At 41.6% G+C, this 23,643-nt stretch overlaps 1 protein-coding gene across 5 annotated transcripts in view; it reads right to left on the minus strand.

Moving 5' to 3' along the window:
• Positions 1 to 7,947: 7,947 nt before the first annotated feature.
• Positions 7,948 to 23,643, minus strand: part of LOC143482203 (NACHT, LRR and PYD domains-containing protein 12-like) — a 46,612-nt gene continuing 30,916 nt past the window's right edge. For all 5 annotated transcript variants that reach the window (XM_076980498.1, XM_076980494.1, XM_076980497.1 and 2 more), the window contains 5 exons: positions 16,008 to 16,184; positions 15,069 to 15,245; positions 14,333 to 14,509; positions 9,980 to 10,156; positions 7,948 to 9,742 (listed from right to left, as the gene is read on the minus strand). In XM_076980498.1, the coding sequence (XP_076836613.1) occupies positions 9,574 to 9,742; positions 9,980 to 10,156; positions 14,333 to 14,509; positions 15,069 to 15,245; positions 16,008 to 16,184 (877 nt within the window). In that variant the 3' untranslated portion in view covers positions 7,948 to 9,573. The remainder of the gene's footprint in view (positions 9,743 to 9,979; positions 10,157 to 14,332; positions 14,510 to 15,068; positions 15,246 to 16,007; positions 16,185 to 23,643) is intronic.

Consider the following 23,643-nt stretch of genomic DNA (forward strand, 5'->3'; position numbering starts at 1 on the left):
CAGCTGCTTGTATTCGCAATCTCATTATTTCGGTCACTACACAGAGCTCGTGACCATAGGTAAGAGTTGGAAAGTAGATTGACCTGTAAATCTCTTCACCACAACGGTCCGGTACAGTGTACAGCCACCACACCAATCCGTCTGTCAATCTCTTGTTCCATCCTTGAACTCTTCCACTTGAGGTAAGGATTCACTCCCAACCCAGAGAGGGCACTCTTCTCTGACTGAGTACCATGGTCTCCGTTTTAGAGGTGCTGATTCTCATCCCGGCCGTCTCGCACTCGGCTGCAAACTGATCCAGTGAGAACTGTAGGTCTTGGCCCAATGATGCCAACAGGACCAGATAATATACAAAAAGGAGATGCGGAATCCTGAGGCCACAACATAGAACCACCTCCATCACTTGGCTACGCCTAGAAATTCCATAGAAAGTCCATAAAAGTTATGAACAGAATCGGTGACAAAGGGCAGCTCTGGCAACTCCAATGTCCAACTCCAATCGGGAACCACTCTGACTTACTGCCAGCCATGCGAACCAAGCTCCTGCTCCATTTGTATAGGGACTGGATAGCCCGTAGCAGCAGGCCCTGTACCCTATACTTCCGGAGCACCCCTCGGAGGAATCCCTGAGGAACACGGTTGAATACCTTCTCCAAATCCACAAAGCACATGTGGACTGGTTGAGCGAACGCCCATGCACCCTCTAGGACCCTCATAAGGGTGAAAAGCTTTTTCAGTGTTCCACGAACAGGACGTAACCTATCGACCAGACTATGTTCTCCAGATTCCCTGCATAGACCTTACTGGGGAGGCTGAGGAGTGTGCTCCCCCCATAGTTGGTGGGGTTTCATAGTTTCTTAAAAAGGGGAACTACCACCCTGGTTTGCCAGTCCAGAGGAACCTCCCCTGATGTAAGACGTGTCAGCCAGGACAGTCCCACAACACCCAGTGCCTTAAAGAACTCAGGAAGGATCTCATCCACCCCTGGAGCCTTGCCGCCAAGGAGTTTCACAACTGCTCTGGTCACCTCAGGCTGAGTGATGGGCAAACCCCCGTCCGAGTCCTCCAGTTCTGCTTCCTCTGGGGAAGGCGTGATGGTGGGATTGACCCAGTTAGATTCCTTCCACCACCTAATGACATCCCCAGTCGAGGTCAGCAGATCCCCAGCATCACTGTATACTCTGGAACAGCTCCCAGCCTCACTATAGCTCTGGAACAGCCTCCCTTTACACCTCCGGTTAGCAGACTGTTTCCTTTTAAAAAGAGTTAAAAACTTTAAACAGGCCTTCTGCTAGTATATATGCGGATGTATGCATATGTGTATTTGTATGTTTATATGTATATATGTATATATATGTTGTGTGGTGTTTTATCAAAGGTTATTATGTTGTCTTATTTTATCTTATTTCATTTGTCAACTTTATTTTTATCATCTTATTTTACTATTGTATTACCTTCTATTTGTTGTGCTATATGTACAGCGCTTTGTGACTATTGTCTGTGAAAAGCGCTTTATAAATAAAGCTTACTTTATATACTTACTGTATACAGTGTTGATCAGGAACCACTTTCCCCTCCTCAGGTATTGATGGTTTGACAGAATCTTCTTGGAGCCGATCAAAAGTAACTTTCCATGGTCTCACCAAACTCTCACACCCGAGTTTTTGCCTCTGTAACAGTCTGTTATGACTACTCTAGGCAATAGCCCTAACAGAAAATGAGTATTGAGAGACTGTGATAGATATGATGAAATGATTAATATTTATTCAAATTATGGCCAAGGGATGTAACTCCAGTATGACGGGCGGGGTGAGCAACTAAAAAGGAAGCGATCACGCCAAGTCTCAGAGAAAAAGGATGGTTTAATAGAAAGTGTGCAAACCAAAAACCCGTGCAATATCTCCAAATTAAGGATATAATGACCAGCGGTCAACTGGTACAAAGACAAGACATATATAGGCAAACAAACGACCCTCAGGTGAGACGGATCACGGGCTCCGCCCACCTGAGGGATGCACATGACGTCACAGAACAACAACAACAGCCGCTGTGGACGGAGGCGGCCGGTAGGGGGCCGCCTCACCGTGACATCCAGGACACGACCCAATGCTCAAAATAACAAAAACGTCTCTAAGCAAAATAATATCGACTACCTAACCTGATGCATGTTTAAAGAAATGAAAGTAAATGACAATAACCTACCCTAACTACCTATGACAAAACAAAGATAACGGGATAACCAAAAGAGCGTTGTTGTCCTTTCTTCCTGTCTGGGCCGAATTAACAAGCACTATTTACTATTTACACAGATATTTACACTTATACACACTATTTATATACATATACACATAAAATATATACATCAGCTACCAAGACCAAAAGGGGCAAATCCAGACTCAAGTACAGGGACGATATAATTCAAATTCAAATAAACCAGGAAACCAACCACACAATCGAACGATACCAAACCACACCAAACACCAATATGAAGAAAGATCTCCCCATCTTGCTGCTTTGTGGGTCTTTTAAAGGCGGGACTGTGGGTCTTGGGCAGAGAACAGCCAATCCGCAACAACCAGGAAGAGAGTGACATGGTGGGAGGAGAGACACATCTGGACCTGTAGCAGCAAGCGGCAAATACCAAAACGCAACAATCAACATTGGTCGTAACACAGTCAAAGCTGTGATCCGCTTGGATCCCACAAGCCAAACAGGCCTGATATGAGTCTTTCTTCAGCATGACGGCCTCCCTTACCCGAGGTGTCTAACACCGGGTTCAGGGACTGCCGCCAGGAACAGCAGAAATAAGCACAGTGAAGAAGATTCTGTTACATCATTTTGAATTAAAGGACCAAGACTTCAAAGCTAAGAAGGTCACCTACTGAGATACTGTTCATTAACACGCCTATAATAACAGCATTTATTCAATATGAATAAATTACTGCATGTACTGACTATATCAAGTAATGAAACAAACATACACACTATTCTTGGTCCACAGAGAATGCCTTTCCTGTTGTTACTGTCTGACTCTGCCTCTGTCTCTGTGCCTATCTCTGAGACTCCTGCATCTTCATGTTGTGCCTCCTCCTCTTCTGCATTTTCTTTAAGCACAGGGTCATAATCTCCATCTCTCTCATCATCTGAGAGCCCCAAATCTGAGTCTCCCTGAACTGTCCTGTACAGAATACTCTCTGCTTCAGTTCTGTTCCCTACAAGTGTGGAGTTAAACGTCCTCCTGTTGTCCATTATGCTGGATATTTATAAACAAGCTAATATTTCAAATCCTAAATATTGATAGTGTATACAAAATTTAAAATATAAATCCTAATATGTTCATAAACAAAAACGTGTCAATATCATAAGAAAATTCACAAGAAATAGACAATATTTGACATACCTTTCCTTCTTCTATAAAATGTGCTTGTTCCTATGGAAGCCATCTTGGAGAGAAAAAAATGTGAGGTTTCCAGCAACCAAACCAATCGAATGCCCAGGATGTCTTCTTTATAAGAAGGTATTTATAGAGTAGCTCAAAAAGATAAAGAGTTGTGTAAAAGTATTGTCCACTACAAAGGACACAAGTCTATGGGTTGGTTCACAGAAGGGTAGCTTTTCCTCATAAAGATGAAAATGTGTATCTGCATAGAACATGCACATCGCAGATCAGAGGCTCCTCCTATTCAAAATGACAAAATTATTTTAGACACCTGGCTAGCTACATAACATACCTGAAGCAAATCTTACCAACAATAATGTTAGTTGCTGTTCCTGATGTATCCATCCAAAAGGCTATGGGAACCTCTGCTTGGTGGCTATCAACCACACAATCTTCCATCCACCAAAATGTACAAAACAGTCTAAGAATCGTTATAACCTGAACTAAAGTAAAGGTCAATGACAAAATTATTGCTTCTCTTTAGCACCCCTAGTGGACATTTTTTAATGAAAACTGTGGCAAAATCAACCTGACATTATATATGACCACATTTAGGATCAATGTAGCACCTGTGTACAGATATTCAGACTGTAGGTTGATGTCTGTGTCAGTGCTGTTTGAATACCTGTGTACTGATGAGACAGACACTGTTCAAAGTTTCTAGTAAAGCCCAGTTAGAGTCAGTGAGCAGTTCTCTGAATTGAAATGGACTGGATTCCTGCTGTTCACACAAACAAATACTAATTCATCCTCAAGGATCATGTGTTGCCACAGTAGCAGGATAACAATAAACACACATTCAGTCTGAATAACACTGGCAACACCCCCCACCATTTGCATTTAACATTAGAAAGCTAAAAAAAATCTATGAAAGCACATAGTAATACACAACTGCATCACACACATGTCCAAATCAGTTGTGTGGTGTGTCCAGGTCAGGTTTGGGTGCTGTGTTTAGGTCAGGTGTGTGTGGTGTGTCCAGGTCAGGTTTGGGTGCTGTGTTTAGGTCAGGTGTGTGTGGTGTGTCCAGGTCAGGTTTGGGTGCTGTGTTTAGGTCAGGTGTGTGTGATGTGTCCAGGTCAGGTTTGAGTGCTGTGTTTAGGTCAGGTGTGTGTGGTGTGTTCAGGTCAGGTTTGGGTGCTGTGTTTAGGTCAGGTGTGTGTGGTGTGTCCAGGTCAGGTTTGGGTGCTGTGTTTAGGTCAGGTGTGTGTGGTGTGTCCAGGTCAGGTTTGGGTGCTGTGTTTAGGTCAGGTGTGTGTGGTGTGTCCAGGTCAGGTTTGGGTGCTGTGTTTAGGTCAGCTGTGTGTGGTGTGTCCAGGTCAGGTTTGGGTGCTGTGTTTAGGTCAGGTGTGTGTGGTGTGTCCAGGTCAGGTTTGAGTGCTGTGTTTAGGTCAGGTGTGTGTGGTGTGTCCAGGTCAGGTTTGGGTGATGTGTTTAGGTCAGGTGTGTGTGGTGTGTCCAGGTCAGGTTTGGGTGCTGTGTTTAGGTCAGGTGTGTGTGGTGTGTCCAGGTCAGGTTTGAGTGCTGTGTTTAGGTCAGGTGTGTGTGGTGTGTCCAGGTCAGGTTTTGGTGCTGTGTCCAGGTCAGGTTTAGGTGCTGTGTTTAGGTCAGCCGTGTGTGGTGTGTCCAGGTCAGGTTTGGGTGCTGTGTTTAGGTCAGGTGTGTGTGGTGTGTCCAGGTCAGGTTTGGGTGCTGTGTTTAGGTCAGCTGTGTGTGGTGTGTCCAGGTCAGGTTTGGGTGCTGTGTTTAGGTCAGGTGTGTGTGGTGTGTCCAGGTCAGGTTTAGGTGCTGTGTTTAGGTCAGGTGTGTGTGGTGTGTCCAGGTCAGGTTTGGGTGCTGTGTTTAGGTCAGGTGTGTGTGGTGTGTCCAGGTCAGGTTTGAGGGCTGTGTTTAGGTCAGGTGTGTGTGGTGTGTCCAGGTCAGGTTTGGGTGCTGTGTTTAGGTCAGCTGTGTGTGGTGTGTCCAGGTCAGGTTTGGGTGCTGTGTTTAGGTCAGCTGTGTGTGGTGTTGTAACACAGCTCACACTGCGGAGATAGGAGGTGGACACAAACGCTGAGGAGAGTGAGATTTATTAAAGGGAATTATTCCATAAACAGAGTCGTAGTCACAGGCGCGGGTCATAACGGGAGGGCAATCAGAGTAGGACAGATAGATGGGCATAATATTACAAGAACAAGACAAGGCAGGGAAACAGAACGAGCAGGAACAAACCGAGCAGACTCACCAAACGACAGATAACAAAAGTACAAGGGCACGAATGAACAAAACACCAAGAGCACCAGATGGCAAACAGACTTGAGACACAAAACTGCACCAACCACAAATAACCGACAAAGGGACTAGGGAAACACTGGGATATCAATACATACAACTAAATTAGACACAGGTGAAGACAATGAAGACACTGGCATGGCAGACAGAGGGAAACCAGGGCAAGGAACGAGCAAGGAACAACACAGACATGAGGAACAGGGACACTGGAGTGACAGCTAGGAGAGGGGGGCGTAGCCTTACGTGACAGGTGTGTTTAGGTCAGGTGTGTGTGGTGTGTTTAGGCCAGGTGTGTGGTGTGTTAGGTCAAGTGTGTGGTGTGTTTAGGTCAGCTGTGTGGTGTGTTTAGGTCAGCTGTGTGTGGTGTGTTTAGGTCAGGTGTGTGTGGTGTGTTTAGTTCAAGTGAGTGGTGCATTTAAATATATAACAGGACATTCTTTAAAAGAACATTATTTAGTATCATCCAGTAAAATAAAAACCCTTCCCTACCATACATATAGGGAACTTAAAGATTTCTTACTGATGGTTAATCAGTATGGTATCAATCTCATGCTGAAGCGATCCAACATGTACATTTCCTTCAACTCTTTTTTGCGCAAGCTTTGACTAGGGGTGGTTTAGGCACTTTGGGGACGGGCTCATGGGAGTTTCTTTCAGTGAATGCTATTGGCTGATGGCACATTAGAAAGTGTTAAGATTGTCTGTTAAATTATATTTATAAGTTGGAGCAACCCAAATTTTACTTTTAACCTGGATAGGTAGCTAACTATGGGAGGTATTTCCTGCCAATAATAAAACTAAAATGAAAACACTAAAATGAAAATGAAAATACCGTTTTGCCATTTTTTTTTCCATACATGTGTGAAAATATTATGACAAAATTAAAAATAAAATGAAATCACTTAATTTGCAATTTAATTTTTCACTCGAGCACGGGTTATATGTGACAAATATAAAAAGAAAATTAAAAAGGAGGATTGGCGCTACCTGCTGGTGATTTTCTTTTTCATTTTCCACTTTTCATTTTCTTTTTCCACTTTTCTTTTTCGTTTTCAACTTCACCAGCATGCAAATACATGTAAATGAACAGTAGGCGGAGCTACAACTACAGAACCTCCCATGAAATCCAGAGAGGGCAGCACACAGCAACATGGCTGACGTTTTACTAGAAACGGCAAATGAGATTGTGAGGTTGGCGAATTGCCAGATTATATATTGCTTAGATGTGAAGTAATCTTGCAGGTTAATACTGTTGTATGTCGGAATATATGTGAAGTGGTAGAACGCTTTAGGTCTGGATCAGGGACCATGGAAAACCGCTCAGTGCATAAAGTAAGGACGTTTTCTTACCTGATGTCACCAATAATGCTTCACTTAAATTTTCTTCCTCTGTGCCCCGTTTCCATCTTATTTTGTTGAATTATCCAACGATAATCTGCTCAAAATAATAATTTGGCAGGCAGATGTAAAATAATCCAGGTAGCTAGCCACCACAGCTCTGACCGACCGTAATGTCCACCGTCAGCACACACTCGCTGAAATTTTCAAATATGACCTGAGAGGCGCAAACAGTTGTCATTAGCCAGTTTCCTGAATGACAGTCTGATTAATCAATTATGGTTAAAAGCAATAGGTTGAGCTCAAATCACGTTTATGCCCCTAGCCTAGAGATAACATTTATATTTAAGTGGTTGTTTTTATTCCAGTGTGTAACTATAGGCACACACATTTTTAAGTTTAAAAGCCTTTTCCATTACAATGTACGTCTACCAGTATATCAGTTCATCTGTCTGCCAGTGTGTTACAGGTTATTTCCTTGGTTATGTTCAAGTATAGACCCAGTGTTTAGAAATGTTTCTTTTAAATTCCTGCACCCAAACAAACTGCCATTTTCTATTGCCATTGACTGCACAAGAACTAAAATGAGAACAGACATCAATAGAGATGGAACAATCAACAGAAATCTCCTACAGCCATTACTACAGTTACATACTTTAGATATGCCAATGTAAAAATCTAATGTCTGAACTGACATTAGGAAGTCACAATTCATTCTGTAGGCATCATAAAAATGAGCATCTTCAATTGCAGAAATTATTTTCTTTTTCGTCAAATCAATTACCATCACGTTCTGTGGCATATTAATATGTCCGAACCTATATATTTTGTTCTGTGTACATTTTTCTCCTGAACATCAAAGGATCCTCTGAATTACGAGGACGCCTAACAATCAAAACATGAGTATTGATACATGTAAGCTAATACTATGAAAACCACATTCATTTCTGACATTGAAAATCATGTTTAAACCAGCAGTGCCAAAAGACATAAGATTTTGATTAAAATGACAGAGAAAAAAACTTTTTAGTTCTTACAGACATAAACCTTTATATAATCAACTGAATGTTTAATTGCAGATAATTGCTGTAATTATACATGAATCTGTATATAATTTAAGAAAGCAGAAAAATACCGTATAAACAATACTGTATTATTTCCGTAAAAAAAGAGAAAAGCATGTAACTTGTAATTATTGTCATAATACTTAAAATAAAAGACATTTTAATTTTACAAAGTTTTACATACAATTGGAAAAAATGTTAAAATACATTAAATATTTACAGTTATTTTCCATAAAATTAGGATTTATTTTTACAGTGTGCATGTTTGGCTGCCATCAGAGCTGAGCATACCAACCACTTTGAATTTAATTACACTGCGTAACTTTAGGTCAAAACATAATTCCAAAGCTGTTGATACCACCACCAATGACCCGGCTAGATTCTGGACTGTCCTGAGGTTCTCATAGATGACATCACAGGCTGGCTCCTGTTCGGAATGTCTCTGTATGAAATCCGCAAGGCCTCTGAATATGCAAGGATGTTTGCAGTTCTGGATCAGCCTTCATGACCAACCGCTATCGTGGGCTATTCTAAAACTAATCCAAAATCATTCTAATCAATTTGGTATCTGATTGCTAATAGTCAAATGGAAATAATTCTAAGAAATAAATTACAAATAAATTACTTATTTATTCTCACAAAAATTTCCTTCTGGAAAACTTTTTGGAGTTTCCCAAACTCTTTGCTGTTCCTTACGACCTCTTCTTCCAAGAAAGCCCAGGAAATGTTTTTCTTTGACTGCCTATATATTATAATCTTTATAATATAATCTTTGGGAACAGTACAAAAAGGGAGATGATTTAACTAGCATGTTCTTTTGCTTCTAAACTAGAAAAGAAATGAAGGCATTTTGTTCGAGTTCTCTTACAAATAAAAGAAACTGAAGCAACGCCAGAAGGTTTACATTCTGTGAATTTCCCCATTGCGAGACTAATAAAGGTTTATCTTATATTATTCCTCTAATAAACCTGTAACGCTAGGTGTAATTGTTTTACATTTATTAGGAAATATAATAATGTCACCTGAACATGCCACTTACTAAGACAGTCTTCCTTGTTTTTACTTCAATTACGCTGAGGAGGTAAAGTCTTATTAATAGCCATAACAGACATTACTGTGCATATTCTATAATGACAGTAGAAAGGCATCAATAATAAAGGTACCAATAATGTGCATCAGTACATGGGAAAATACATGAAGGTGAAGGACAGATTAAGTTGATGTAGAGATTAAAGCCAGAAAACAATTCAATGATTATAAGAAATAGCTGGATCCTGCTCGTGATTGAAGACAATTCATCATAACATAACTGTTATGAATGACAAATGTATTCAGGGCAGCTAGGTACAGGTTATTTGATCATGCTGAGAAGCATGTTAGATAAAAAGATTATTTAGATATCAAAAAGATTCGAATTTGGTGTCGTTTTAATGTTCATGGAGAGCCGAGTCATTTTAATGTTCATGATTTACAGTGTGGATCCTCCACTAAAGCAGAGAGCTGCTTCACTCCTGAATCTCCTGGTTTATTGTGGTACAGATTCAGCTCTATCCAGTGTGATGAGGGGTTTGACCTCATAGCTGAAGACAGAGCAGCACAGCCTTCCTCTGTAATACTGCAGTTAAACAATCTGAAGAGAGAAGGGGAAAAATCCATAGTTACAAAGGGGCATAAAGTGTGAAAGAGCTAGATAAAGTGATGTTTGTAGGAGAGGACAAGTGTGTGTGAAAGAGATCAATATAGTCTGTGTGTGTTACAGAGGTTATGTTTTTTGTGAGAGCAAAAACAGAAATATATACATTGTGTGACAGAGAAAGAAGAATATTGACATATATGTATATATAGCCTACACAAGTCAGAAACTCACTCTAGTTTCTCCAGTTTACAGTGTGGATCTTCCAGTAAAGCAGAGAGCTGCTTCACTCCTGAGTCTCCTGGATTATTGGAGTTCAGATTCAGCTCTCTCAGGTGTGATGAGGGGTTTAACCTCAGAGCAGAACACAGAGCAGCACAGCCTTCCTCTGTAATACTGCAGCCACACAGTCTGTTGAAAGAAGGAAAAAACTTCTCACACTTGTTCAGTACTCTGCAAAGTAGGAATCTTTTAAAAATAGAATTGTCAGTTACCAAAATGCTAATTGAATAAGCAAATGAAAAGTCTAGATTAAATCAATATTTGCTAGGACCACCCTTTATCTGTGAGTCAGAGAATGAAAGAACTATAGAAGAGGATCTACATCCAATCCATGTAAACTTTCCACTGGAGTCCCCCAAGGCTCAGTCCTAGGCCCTCTTCTCTTCTCTTTATATACTCGTTCCCTTGGTGACATTATTTTGTCTCATGGTTTCTCTTATCATTGCTAACACCCAGGATTCTAGGCGTATCTCGGCATGCTTGGCAGATATTGTTCATGGATGACTGCTCACCACTTGAAGCTCAACCCTAGCAAAACTGAGTTTTTGTACATTCCAGGAACCCCAAACCCACACAAAAACCTCACAGTTTCCTTGAATGAATGAATGAATGAATGAATGAATAGGTACTTTATTAATCCCGAAGGAAATTAAGTTCTCAGTAGCATTCAGCAGCAATAACATTACACACAATAGGAATATTGCACATTTAAATTTAAATTGCACACATGAAATAGGTGTACAACATTAACAAAAAAATTAGTAATAATAATAATATTAAGAAAACAGTACTACAGTGGTATAATGTGACAGTTTGAACTGCTCCTTGCTCCATGTTTGGTAGATATACATGGCCAGTTTATCTACCTGCCTGCGTTGTAAAGTCTGATTGCACGAGGAACAAAAGACTTCCTGAGTCTCTCAGTGGTGCACTTTAGAGACAGAAGTCTGTCACTGAACTTACTCCTTTGTTTCTGGAGTTCTGTGTGTAGTGGGTGTTTTCCATTGTCCATTATTGATTGCATTTTGTTAAGTGTCCTCCTATCAGTAATTGTGACCAGTTGTTCTAGCTCAGAACCGACCACTGAACCAGCACGCTTGATGAGTTTGTTCAGCCGTGTTTCATCTTTCTCTGCAATGCTGCCTCCCCAGCACGACACAGCATAAAAAAGGACACTGGCGACCACAGATTGGTAAAACATGCGAAGGAGTGTTTTGCAAATGTTAAATGATCTCAACCTTCTTAAAAAATAAAGCCTGTTTAGTCCCTTCTTATACAGTATGTCCGTATTGGTTGACCAGTCCAGTTTGTTGTTCAAGTGCACCCCAAGGTATTTATAGGTACTTACGACCTCTACCTCACTCCCCTCGATTAAAATGTTCTTGTGAGGCTGCACAGATCTCCGGAAGTCTACCACCATCTCCTTCGTCTTTGATGTATTGAGTAGAAGGTGGTTCTTCTGACACCACACAACAAATTCCTCTATTAGTTTCCTGTATTCCCCCTCCTCCATCCCTGACACATCCTAGGACGACTGTGTCATCCGAGAACTTCTGCATATGGCAGGTCCCAGAGTTGTAGCTGAAGTCTGACGTGTACAGTGTGAAGAGAAAGGGGGATAATACAGTTCCCTGTGGTATTCCCGTGCTACTAAAGGTTGTTTCTGAAGTGCAGTTCCCCAATTTAACATGCTGTGGTCTGTTTGTGAGGTAATCTTTAATCCAGGATGTCAGGTGTGAGTCCACATGCATTGCCATCAGTTTGTCATTAAGCAAAAGAGGCTGAACGGTGTCAAACGCACTGGAGAAGTCGAAGAACATCATTCTAACAGCGCAGCCACTCTTATCCAAATGAGAGTGGGTCCTGTGAAGGAGATATGAGATGGCGTCTTCCACTCCAACCTTTTCCTGGTAGGCAAACTGTAATGGGTCTATTGTATGCTGGACTTGGGGTCTGAGACGGCAGAGTAGTATACGCTCCATCGTCTTTATTATGTACGAAGTTAGCGCTATCGGTCTGAAGTCATTGAGCTCCACTGGACACTTCTTCCTTGGCACAGGAACAATGCACGATGTTTTCCAGAGTGAGGGGACTCTTCCCAGTTGCAGACTTAGATACTGAAGAGGTTCATCAGCACAGGACTTAAGTAATTTTGGGCATACTTTATCCGGACCTGCTGACTTCCTGGTATGAATCTTCCTCAGTTCTCTTTTAACCTGGTCTATGGTTATGATAGGTAGAGAAGGGGGGGGGAGTGGAAGAACTGTGGAACAATTCGGAATGAGGTGGTAGTCAAGGGCTGTGGCAGAAGGAGGGGTGTCAATGGCTGTGTGGACTGAAGTTGTTATGTTACTCGTAGAGTACAAGGCTGTGTCAACTGAGGTTGTCTGGGCATTAGGCATACTGGGGGAGAATGCAGGAGTAAGGTCCATGGCATCATGTGCAGGGGTTGCCGGATCAATAGACAGGCTAGTATAGGGTATGGGTGTGATGTCGGAACACTCACTGTCCATCCGACTCCGAGCAGGGCCCTCGAAGCGATTGAAGAATAAATTGAGCTCATTTGCCCTCTCCACATTGCCATTGTGTATTGTTTCCATCCTCTGCTTGTGTCCAGTTATTGTCCTCATTCCACTCCAGACCTCCCTGGTATTATTGGTTTGGAGTTTCTGCTCCAGCTTCCTTGTGTAGGATGCTTTAGCTTCTCTCAAGCAGACTTTGAGCTCCAGTTGTACACTTCTAAGTTCCTCCTGGTTCTTATTCCTGAAAGCCCTTTTCTTTTTATTCAGGAGTACCTTGACATCACTGGTTATCCAGGGCTTATTGTTGGCATAGCAGCGTACCGTTCTTGTTGGGACAGCTATGTCCATGCAGAAGCTTATGTAATCTGTTACACAGTGAGTGATCCCTTCAATGTCCTCCCCCCATGATTCCTGTAACACACTCCAGTCAGTTGAAGCAAAACAGTCCTGTAGGGTCTCTTCCGCCTCAGGAGACCATTTTCTGAAGGTGTGTGAGGTTATAGGCTGCCTTTTTACAATAGGTTTGTATTGTGGCTTTAAGTAGATGAGGTTGTGATCTTATTTTCCTAAGGGGGGTAGTGATATGGCAGTATATGCCTCTTTAATATTTGCGTAGAAAAGGTCGCTCCTTTGAGAACACCTTGTTAACACCATCGAAACTGCTAGAAGCCTGGGTGTAACGTTGGACAACGAGTTGTCCTTCTCAACACATGTTTCAAAGCTGACCAGATCCTGCAGATTTCCCCTCTGCAACATATGGAGAATACGACCCTTCCTTTCACAGGAAGCAACTCAAGTGCTTGTGCAGTCTCTAGTAATCTCTAAGCTGGACTACTGCAATTCCCTACTTGCAGGTCTTCCTTTACAGGTCATCAGATCTCTACAACTAATTCAGAATCCTGCAGCATGTCTGGTCTTCAATCTCCCCAAGTTCTCACATGTGACTCCTCTGCTACGCTCTCTTCACTGGCTTCCTGTAGCAGCACGCATCAGATATAAAACCTTGATGCTTGCTTACAAAGCTAAAAATGGACTGGCCCCTCCCTACATGATGTCCATGGTAAAAAGCCGATTCGTACAGCGAATACTCAGAACCTCAAGCTTGGCTCGACTCAAAACTCCATGCTTAAAGTCTCATGGAAGACAAAGCTCCAGACTATTCTCCGTCCTGGCTCCAAGATGGTGGAACAATCTTCCATTAGCTGCTAGGACTGCAGAGTCTATTGCTATCTTCAAATGTAGACTGAAGACTCACCTGTTTGTTGACTTCTTACCAGAGCACTAACTCAGCTGATACCACTTGCCGTTGTTCTTAAATTGTATGTCTGTCTATGGTTATTTGTGCTTCTTGACAAACGTCTAATTTGCAAAACTCTAGGTAATGACATTGACTCCTGTAGTTTAGTAGTAGTCTGACTCAATGGTATCTTGAATTCTGGCCTATCCGTACTATTATCTAGAATTAATTCTGTGATCAGATGCAAAGCAATTTGTAAGTCGTTCTGGATAAGAGCATCTGCTAAATGCCGTAAATGTAAATGTAGAGAAAGAGTAATAATGTTTGTGTGACAGAAAAAAACTGAAATAATTTGAGAGAAATGTGTGTATGTGAGTGAAAGATAAACAATGTCAGTTTGTGTGTTATTGAAATAGAGTTTGAGAAAAATGTTTTGTGATGTTTTTTGAGAGAGAGAGAGAGAGAGAGGGAGAGAGAGGAATATTGACTGTATGTGAGTAAAGGATGTTGACAGTGTGTGAGATAGTCTGTATGTCAGTAACTCACAGTAATTTCTCCAGAGTACAGTGTGGATCCTCCAGTAGAGCAGAGAGCTGCTTCACTCCTGAGTCTCCTGGTTTATTGCGGTTCAGTTTCAGCTCTCTCAGTTGTGATGAGGTGTTTGACTTCAGAGCTGAACACAGAGCAGCACAGCCTTCCTCTCTAATACTGCAGTCAGACAGACTGTAGAGGGAAGAAGAAATACTGAAAACACTTATAACTCAACGTGCATACAAAATAAGCCCACACACACAATGTTTTTCCCATACACATGCACACACCCACAGTCCAATGAAGCTGCACACTCCAAACACAGGCGTTGGGTTTGTGTTTGATAGTGAGAGACATGCAGCAATAATGTGTGTGTGTGTGTGTGTGTGTGTGTGTGTGTGTGTGTGTGTGTGTGTGTGTGTGTGTGTGTGTGTGAGAGAGAGAGAGAGAGAGAGTGAGAGCAACTGAGCAAGATAAGAGTTAAACAGAGAGAGGACAGTGGGTCTATGTGTATGTGATTAAAACAGTAATGATGTGTGTTAGAGCTGAATAGACTATGATAATGTTTTTGTGAGTGAAAAAACTGATATATTTACTGTATGTGCAAGAGGAATTTTGATGTGTGAGAGGTAGAGAAAGAGATGGTGATGCTGTTTTGTGAGAGAAATACTGTACAAATGTAATTTTCTCTCTCTCTCTCTCTCTCTCTCTCTCTCTCTCTCTCTCAAGTGACAGTAAGTCAGTAACTCACTGTAGTTTCTCCAGTGTACAGTGTGGATCCTCCAGTAGAGTAGACAGCTGATTCATTCCCGAGTCTCCTGGTTTATTGTAGTTCAGATTCAGCTCTCTAAGGTGTGATGCGTAGTTTGACCTCAGAGCTGAACACAGAGCAGCACAGCCTTCCTCTGTAATACTGCAGCAAGACAGACTGTAGAGAGAAGGAGGAAAACTCCTCACACTTACAGCTCAATACTGTAGAATAAATAGAATATTCAATTATCTATTTTTATTTTAGGTACATATTCAATATAACATTCTTTATCTGTGTTCCGTAATTTGACTCAAGAGGGAATGTTGAACAGAGCTGTGCATGTGTGTGAGTACAAGTGGTTTGGGGTACTGTGTGTGTGTGTGTGTGTGTGTGTGTGTGTGTGTGTGTGTGTGTGTGTGTGTGTGTGTGTGTGTGTGGATGTGTGTCAGTGTGTGTGTGCTGAGCTGTATGAGGTAAACACCTTCCAAGATACAAGAATAAGTCCATGAAACCTACTAACGGATCCAGCTCATTCCAAACTCCCATTACCTATTTAAATGCAGCATGTGTTAATACTAATGAGGAAAGCATAAACATTACTGAGATTAATCTGATCCAATAACTGGCAGCCCATGGAAAGATACATTGATCAGGAGATAATTTTAGCAAGCCAATCACAGTGAGCAGGTTCTCTCTGCAAAACATTTGGTCATTTATGATTAACACACAATTAAGTGTTAGGACTTTCCTCTTGAGACTGAACTGTGTTACAGAGGATGCATGCAATATGTCCCACACACACACACACACTCAGAAATGAAACTGCAAAAATGAAACTTCACTAAACATCTAAACACATGCAATAATGTGTGTGTGTGTGTGTGTGTGTGTGTGTGTGTGTATATATATATATATATATATAAAGATTTAGTAAATCACTCTAGTTTCTCCAGTGTACAGTGTGGATCCTCCAGTAGAGCAGAGAGCTGCTTCACTCCTGAGTCTCCTAGTTTATTGTAGTTCAGATTCAGCTCTCTCAGGTGTGATGAGGGGTTTGACCTCAGAGCTGAACACAGAGCAGCACAACCTTCCTCTGGAATACTGCACTTAGACAGACTGTAGAGAGAAAGAGAAAAACACCTCACATATAGGTCAATGCATTTGCACACATTAAAGCTCACGTGTACATATATGCACACTCTCACCATCCCACATTTACAAAGCTTTGATTGGTTAGAAAACAATCTTACAACAGTCATGTAACATTGGGAGAGACAGAGACATTGAGGTAATGTATGTATTTAGGTATATAGAGATACACTATATTGCTAAAAGTATTCGCTCACCCATCCAAATGATCAGAATCTGTTCCAATCACTTCCATGGTCACATGTGTATCAAATTAAGCACCTAGGCATGCAGCCTGTTTTTACAAACATTTTGTGAAAGAATGGGTCAATCACAGGAGCTCAGTGAATTCTAGCGTGGAACTCAGGTGGATGCCACCTGTTCAACAAATCCAGTTGTGAAATTTTCTCGCTCTTAAATTTTCCACAGTCAACTGTCAGCTGTATTAAAAGAAAATGGAAGTGTTTGGGAACGAGAGCAACTTAGCCATGAAGTGATAGGCCTGGCAAACTGATGGAGTGGGGTCAGCAGATTGAAGTGTATAGTGCGAAGAGGTCACCAACTTTCTGCAGAGTCAATCACTACAGAGATCCAAACTTCATGTGGTCTTCAGATTAGCTCAAGAACAGTGCGCTGAGAGCTTCATGGAATGGGTTTTCATGGTTGATCAGCTGCATCCAAGCCATACATCACCAAGTGTGTTGGTTGCAGTGATCTAAAGCATGCCACCACTGGACTCAAGAGCAGTGGAGGCATGTTCTCTGGAGTGACGAATTGCGCTTCTCCATCTGGCAATCAGATGGATGAGTCTGGGTTTGGCAGTTGTCAGGAGAACGATACTTGTCTGACTGCATTGTGCCAAGTGTAAAGTTTGGTGGAGGGGGGATTATGGTGTGGGGTTGTTTTTCAGGAGCTGGGTTCCAGTGAAAGGAACTCTGAATGCTTCAGCATACCAAGACATTTTGGACAATTCCATGCTCCCATCTTTGTGGGAACAGTTTGGAGCTGGCCTCTTCCTCTTCCAACATGACTGTACACCAGTGCACAAAACAAGGTCCATAAAGACATGGATGGCAGAGTCTGGTGTGGATGAACTTGACTGGCCTGCACAGCGTCCTGACTTCAACCCGATAAAACACCTTTGGGATGAATTAGAGAAGAGACTGGGAGCCAGGGTTTCTTGTCCAACATCAGTATGTGACCTCACAAATGTACTTCTGGAAGAATGGTCAAAAATGTCCATAAACACACTCCTAAACCTTGTGGACAGCCTTCCCAGAAGAGTTGAAGCTGTTCTAGCTGCAAAGGGTGGACCCATGTCATATTGAACTCTATGGATTAGGAATGGGATGTCACATAAACTCATATGTGAGTCAAGGAAGGTGAGTGAATACTTTTGACAATATAGTCTATATAGACAATGGTGTGGGTATGTATGTGCGAAACACAGTGATAAGAGTGATATTTCAACACTTAGTGTACAGTATATCTGTATGTGTATGAAAAGAAGTGATAATTGTGTGTGTGTATGTGTGTGTGTGTGTGTGTGTGTAGTACAGCTAGACATAAAGATAATTACGGTGGCCGAGAAAACCGATCGTGCTGCAAAAGAATAACAGGCTGCAAAAACACAAAACAAATTCTTCAAAATGACAACACGTATGCAACATTTAAAAAATACTTTGTAATTTCAGAAACACTGGAAATGTAGTCACAAGACATCAGATGTGGGCCACAACACAATGGAAGTGATTCTGGACAAATTACACCATGTAACAATTTTCAAAAAATGTTTTGTTCCCAGTTGTTAAGTGTGTTTTCCTGATTGTTTGTACCATACATAAATATAAAAAAGTTATTATTCCCTGTAAACTTTGCTTTTGTGGTCAGCAAAATGATATTTTGAAATTGAGCTATTGTTAAGGATATTCGCCATATTTCAAGATACTTAAGAAGCTTCTGGAATTGTGAGAACTATCAAGAAGTTTTTAGAACTGTCCAGAAGTATCTAGAACTTTCTGGGATTGTACAGAATTGTAGTTAGCTGTATAACTACAGTTATATAGGGCCACTATAGCCCTTCCTGAGAGACAGAGATACATGATCTAATTTATTGGGATTGCATAGTAAGTGGGCAACAGCCATCACAGACAAAGGGGAATTGACCTAGACAGACAGGTGTGAATTCAATATCTATTCAGATTCTGCATGGAATAAAGATTGACCATTTTTATTGAGTTTGGAGAGACATCCTTTTTCCTTACAGTACACAGCAACTTAGTCAATTTAGATGGCATCAAGAGGTTGCATACATCCAGCAGACGCATTTGGTATGTATGTGACCATTTTATAAAGACATTTATAAATGGTGTCATTCCTGATGGGCCAAGGTGGTTTTACTAAGTATCCTTGCTTTATTTGCCTTTGGGACAGCCGGGATACTAAAGCACACTACCACAGGCGGGACTGGCCTCAGCGAACAGAGTTCACTGTGGGGAAGAACAATGTAAAGTGGGAGCCACTGGTGGACCCACACAAGGTGCTGATGCCACCACTACACATCAAGTTGGGGCTCATAAAACAGTTTGTCAGGGCTCTAGATAAGGAGTCAAGAGCTTTCAATTACCTCCAAGATCTTTTCCCTAAGCTGTCTGAAGCAAAGATCAAAGCTGGTGTCTTCGTCGGACCACAAATCAAGATCATAGAGTGCAGTGAATTTCCCAAGAACCTGAATAGGAAGGAGAGAGCGGCTTGGAACAGTTTTGTTGCAGTGGCTCGCGGTTTCCTAGGCAATCTACTCCATCATGGCTTTTCCGCTGAGCAATTGTTTTGCTCTACCCCGTCTGAGTGAGTGCCCCTTTTTTTTGACAGTCACTATACTCAACAATGCTGGCTTTAATTACATTGGCACTGCTGGTAAGAGCCCCAGTTTCCCCTTTTCCAGTTAATACTCAGTATTGGGGAGAGACTTATTATAATCCACACTCGCTGTGTCTGCCAGTAAAGCTAGCATACTATCTCAACGTCACTATGTCCATCTGGGCTCAAGACGGCATCATAACAAAACTGTTCACTACTCTGCTGGGACTAATATTTGCTCATTCTGGACTACCCTTCGCCCAGTACAACAAACTGTCTCTCGTACTGCCAATCTATGCAACTTGCGCTCTTTCCCTTCTACCAACTCCGGTGCTGTTTGGGCACTACTTCATGTTCGCTCACTGTCTAACAAGGGAATGCTACTCCATGAGTTTATACTGGACAATTGTATTGACATGCTTTTTATAACCGAAACCTGGCAACAAGCTGGTGAATTTTATGCTTCTGAATCAGGCCACCCCCCCCCCCCCCCCCCCCCAAACTTTAAATACATTTGTAAACCTTGTTCCTCTGGGAGAGGAGGTGGTCTAGCAGTGATCTTTAATAGCAATTTTAAAATTACTGAAGTGAGCATTACATCTGTTACTTCTTTTGAACATGTTGCTGTTAAATTACCAGGCTTGGTCACTGTGATCTTGCTGTATCGTCCACCCAAACTGAATCCAACATTCCTTCTTGAACTGTCTGAAATACTCACTTTGGCGTGCACAGTCTCTCACCACTTGTTGCTGGTCGGTGACTTTAATATACATGTTAATACGCAAGATTGCAAAATTGCTTCTGATTTTGTGTCTGTTCTCGAGGGCTTCCAGTTTAAACAACATGGTAATTTTCCTACTCATGTCAAAGGTCACACCCTTGACTTAGTTTGTCACTCCATCAAAAATGTATCTCTTTCGGTAAAACTCAGTCTATTGATCCTCTTCTTCTTAACCAATCTGTTTCTTCCATCTTTCCTGTTGCCACAGCTCTCCCATCTCCTGAAACACATGCATTAATATTAAAAGCTGCTCTTTCTGAAACTCTTAATACACTAGCCCCCCTGAAAACTACAACTGTGACCTTTTCTACTTCCTCTCCCTGGTTCACTGTGGATCTGCGTGCCATGAAGCAAGTTGGTCGTCAACTAGAACGACGCTACAAAAAAATCAAAGCTTACTGTACACGCTGATGCCTACAAGCAGCATTTGTCGGTGTATAGAGATGCTCTTCATATTACTAAAACAATCTACCTCTTTGTCTAAACCAACAGAATCTCTTTTCAACAGTTGCAAAGCTCTTTAAAACCCTGGAAAACACCCTTGTACCCTCTCCCACTCTTTGCAGTGCTTTCTTAAGTTCATTTGAAACCAAAATTACAGGTATTTACAATCTCTGTTTCCTCTGAACCTCTTTCCCATATTCCCTATGTTGCACATATTTCTCATTTCAGCCTACCTTTTCCATCCTTCACTACCTTTAACTGTGTTGACTCTTCTTTCATTGCTAATATTATCATGTGCTCCAAGACTACAAACTCTCCCCTGGATCCTCTTCCTACTAACTTAACTAAAACCTGTCTACCCACACTGCTTCCCCATCTCACCATTCTTATTAATCAATCATTCCTACTCTGAGAGGTTCCGTCTATCTATAAAATAGCTGCTGTCACACCCATACTTAAGAAACCTGGTCTTGACCATTCAGACCTCAACAATTATCGCCCTATCTTTAATCTACCCTTCCTGTCTAAGGCTCTTGAAAGAACTGTGGCCTGCCAATTGCAAGAGTATCTGGACACCAATAATCTCTTCGAACCTTTTCAGTCTGGGTTCCAACCATTCCACAGCACTGAAACAGCCTTGGACATATATTGCATCATTTCAACATAAATTTTCATTGTTACGCAGATGACACCCAGATTTATCTCACTACCAGTTCTGTCAACAATCCACCCACTGCTCATATTGAAAACTGTCTATTAGAAATCAAAAACTGGCTGAAGCAAAACTTCCTTATGTTAAACGGCAAGAAGACTGAGCTTATCCTGATTGGCACCAAGTCAGCCCTGAGTAAAACACCTCCATTCTCTCTCAACATTGACGGTGTACATATTTCACCTGTTACCCTGGTCCGGAATCTGGGTGTCCTCCTCGATCCTACCCTTAGTTTCACTGCCCACATATACTCTGTTGTAAAAACTTCATTCTTCCACCTGTGCAATATAGCAAAGATACGGCGATAGCTCTCTCAGTCTGCTGCTGAGCGCCTCATTCTTGCTTTCATTTCAAGCAGGTTAGACTATTGCAATTCACTGTTGGCTGGTATTAGTTCTTCCTCTGTTCATAGGGTTCAAATGGTCCAAAACTCTGCAGCTCGTCTCCTCACTTACACCCGTATGCATGAGCACATTACACCTGTTCTCCAGGATCTTCACTGGCTCCCTGTTAGATACCGGATTCAATTTAAGATTCTCTTTCTGACCTATAAGGTTCTAAACAACATGGCTCCTCCTCCTTATCTGTCTGACCCCTACAGACCTTCTAGATCTCTTAGATCTTCCACTGTTGGACTTCTAAAGGTACCATCATCTAAACTCTGTAGCTTTGGTGATCGGGCTTTTTCCAGACTCGCTCCTCGACTGTGGAACTCCCTTCCAACTGTGATCAAACAGTCTCCCTCTCTTTCCACATTTAAATCTAAACTTGACTCACCCCTTCTCTCTCGCCTATGATCTCCCTGCTCCATAGTTCTCTTTGTACTGTTTTGTATTATGTTTCTGTTTCCTTATGTATTGTAAGCGTCATTGGGTTTCAGAAAAGCGCTATATAAAAATAAAGTGTAGCGGAGACAGCCAAAGACATTGCAATATCACAAAAAATATCACATCCACAGCTCTTTAATTGTATGTAAAGGTAACACTGGCCCTTTGCTCGGTAACAAGCACCAAGGAATTCATACTTCTAATGGCTCTCCTCTCCAAAAAGCTTAGGAAGACTTAACCTATTTGATCGTCTGAGAGTAAAACAAAGACCTTTAACGTGCTCTGGCCAGGATCAACCCTTCTCAGGAGGGCACAGAGCACAGAGAGCAGAAAAGGTCTTTGATTCCACCCTATCTTTCACTGCTCACATTAACTCTGTCGTTAGAATTTCATTTTTTCACCTCCGTAATATTGCTAAAATCAGATCATCTCTTTCTCAGGCTGCTGCTGAGGCTCTTATTAATGCTTTCATTTCCAGTCGTCTCGACTACTGTAATTCACTCCTATCAGGTATCAGTTCTTCCTCCATCCATAAACTCCAGATAGTTCAGAACTCTGCTGCCCGTCTCCTCACCCACACTCGCGCACGTCACCACATCACCCCCGTCCTTCAAAGTCTTCCCTGGCTCCCTGTCAAATACCGTATTCAGTTTAAACTCCTTCTTCTGACCTACAAAGCTCTTAATCATCTTGCACCTTCTTACTTATCTGATCTTCTTCTTCCCTACGAACCATCTCGCTCTCTCAGGTCTTCCTCTGCTGGACTACTAACAACCCCTACATTCCACCTCCAAGGTTTTGGTCACCGAGCTTTCTCTCAAATGGCACCTCGACTCTGGAACTCCCTCCCTTCTTCAGTTAAACATTCTGCTTCTTTTTCCACCTTCAAAACAAACTTAAAAACATATCTCTTTGCACTGGCCTATAACACTCCCCTTACCTTCAATACCTGACTTTAAACTCCTACACTACCGTTGACTCCACATATACTGGTCTACTTTACTCCATCATCAGCTCCCAATATGTTACCATACTTCATGACCTCTTCCCATTTTCAGCTTTATTCTCATTGTCTGTTGCTTGTGCTTTTTTTGTTTCCATTTGTCTGTTCTGCTACTCTTAAATGTAAGCGTCTTTGGGTTCCTGAAAAGGGCTATACAAAAATAAATAATAATAATTATTATTATTATTAGGTCTACACTCGTAAACCTAAATCACAGGCCTATCTGATTCCCCAAGGTTTAACCCCAGCTCATAACACCTTGGAATTCTTGTGTTAAAATCCAAAACTAAAGATGCAATATTTCAGAAATCCTTGTAACTCCAAATCTGAACTGTACACAGAATTGGCATTCAGCCTACAGGAACCAGCTCGGTGAATGCAGTCTAGAGACACCAAACTTGACTACCTTTCATACAAGGAGAGATTAATTATTCTTGAAACCAGTATTCAGCTTTCCAGCCTTTAAGGACAAAGGACCACAGGACCATGTGCCTCTAAATGTGAACACTGTGACATGTGGTTGATATAAAAACACAACTTATGATCTTTCATGTATTCAGTATTAAGTGATCTTATTAGAATACCTGTTATTGTATAAACACACCACATTGATGCATATCCATGTATTACTTTGTGTTTCAGTAGTTAGATATACCTGTTCTTGTAGTCTTAATTTCCACTTTTGGTCAATAAATTATACATAATGCACAGACAGGCATGAATGTGAGGTCACATACGCACACATGAGAATGATTACATTCAATGAGTAACATACAAACTAATACATAGATATGTGTATGCCTAATATAGCACATCACATG

Source organism: Brachyhypopomus gauderio, chromosome 18 (assembly GCF_052324685.1).
Source record: "Brachyhypopomus gauderio isolate BG-103 chromosome 18, BGAUD_0.2, whole genome shotgun sequence".
Classification (NCBI taxonomy): domain Eukaryota; kingdom Metazoa; phylum Chordata; class Actinopteri; order Gymnotiformes; family Hypopomidae; genus Brachyhypopomus; species Brachyhypopomus gauderio.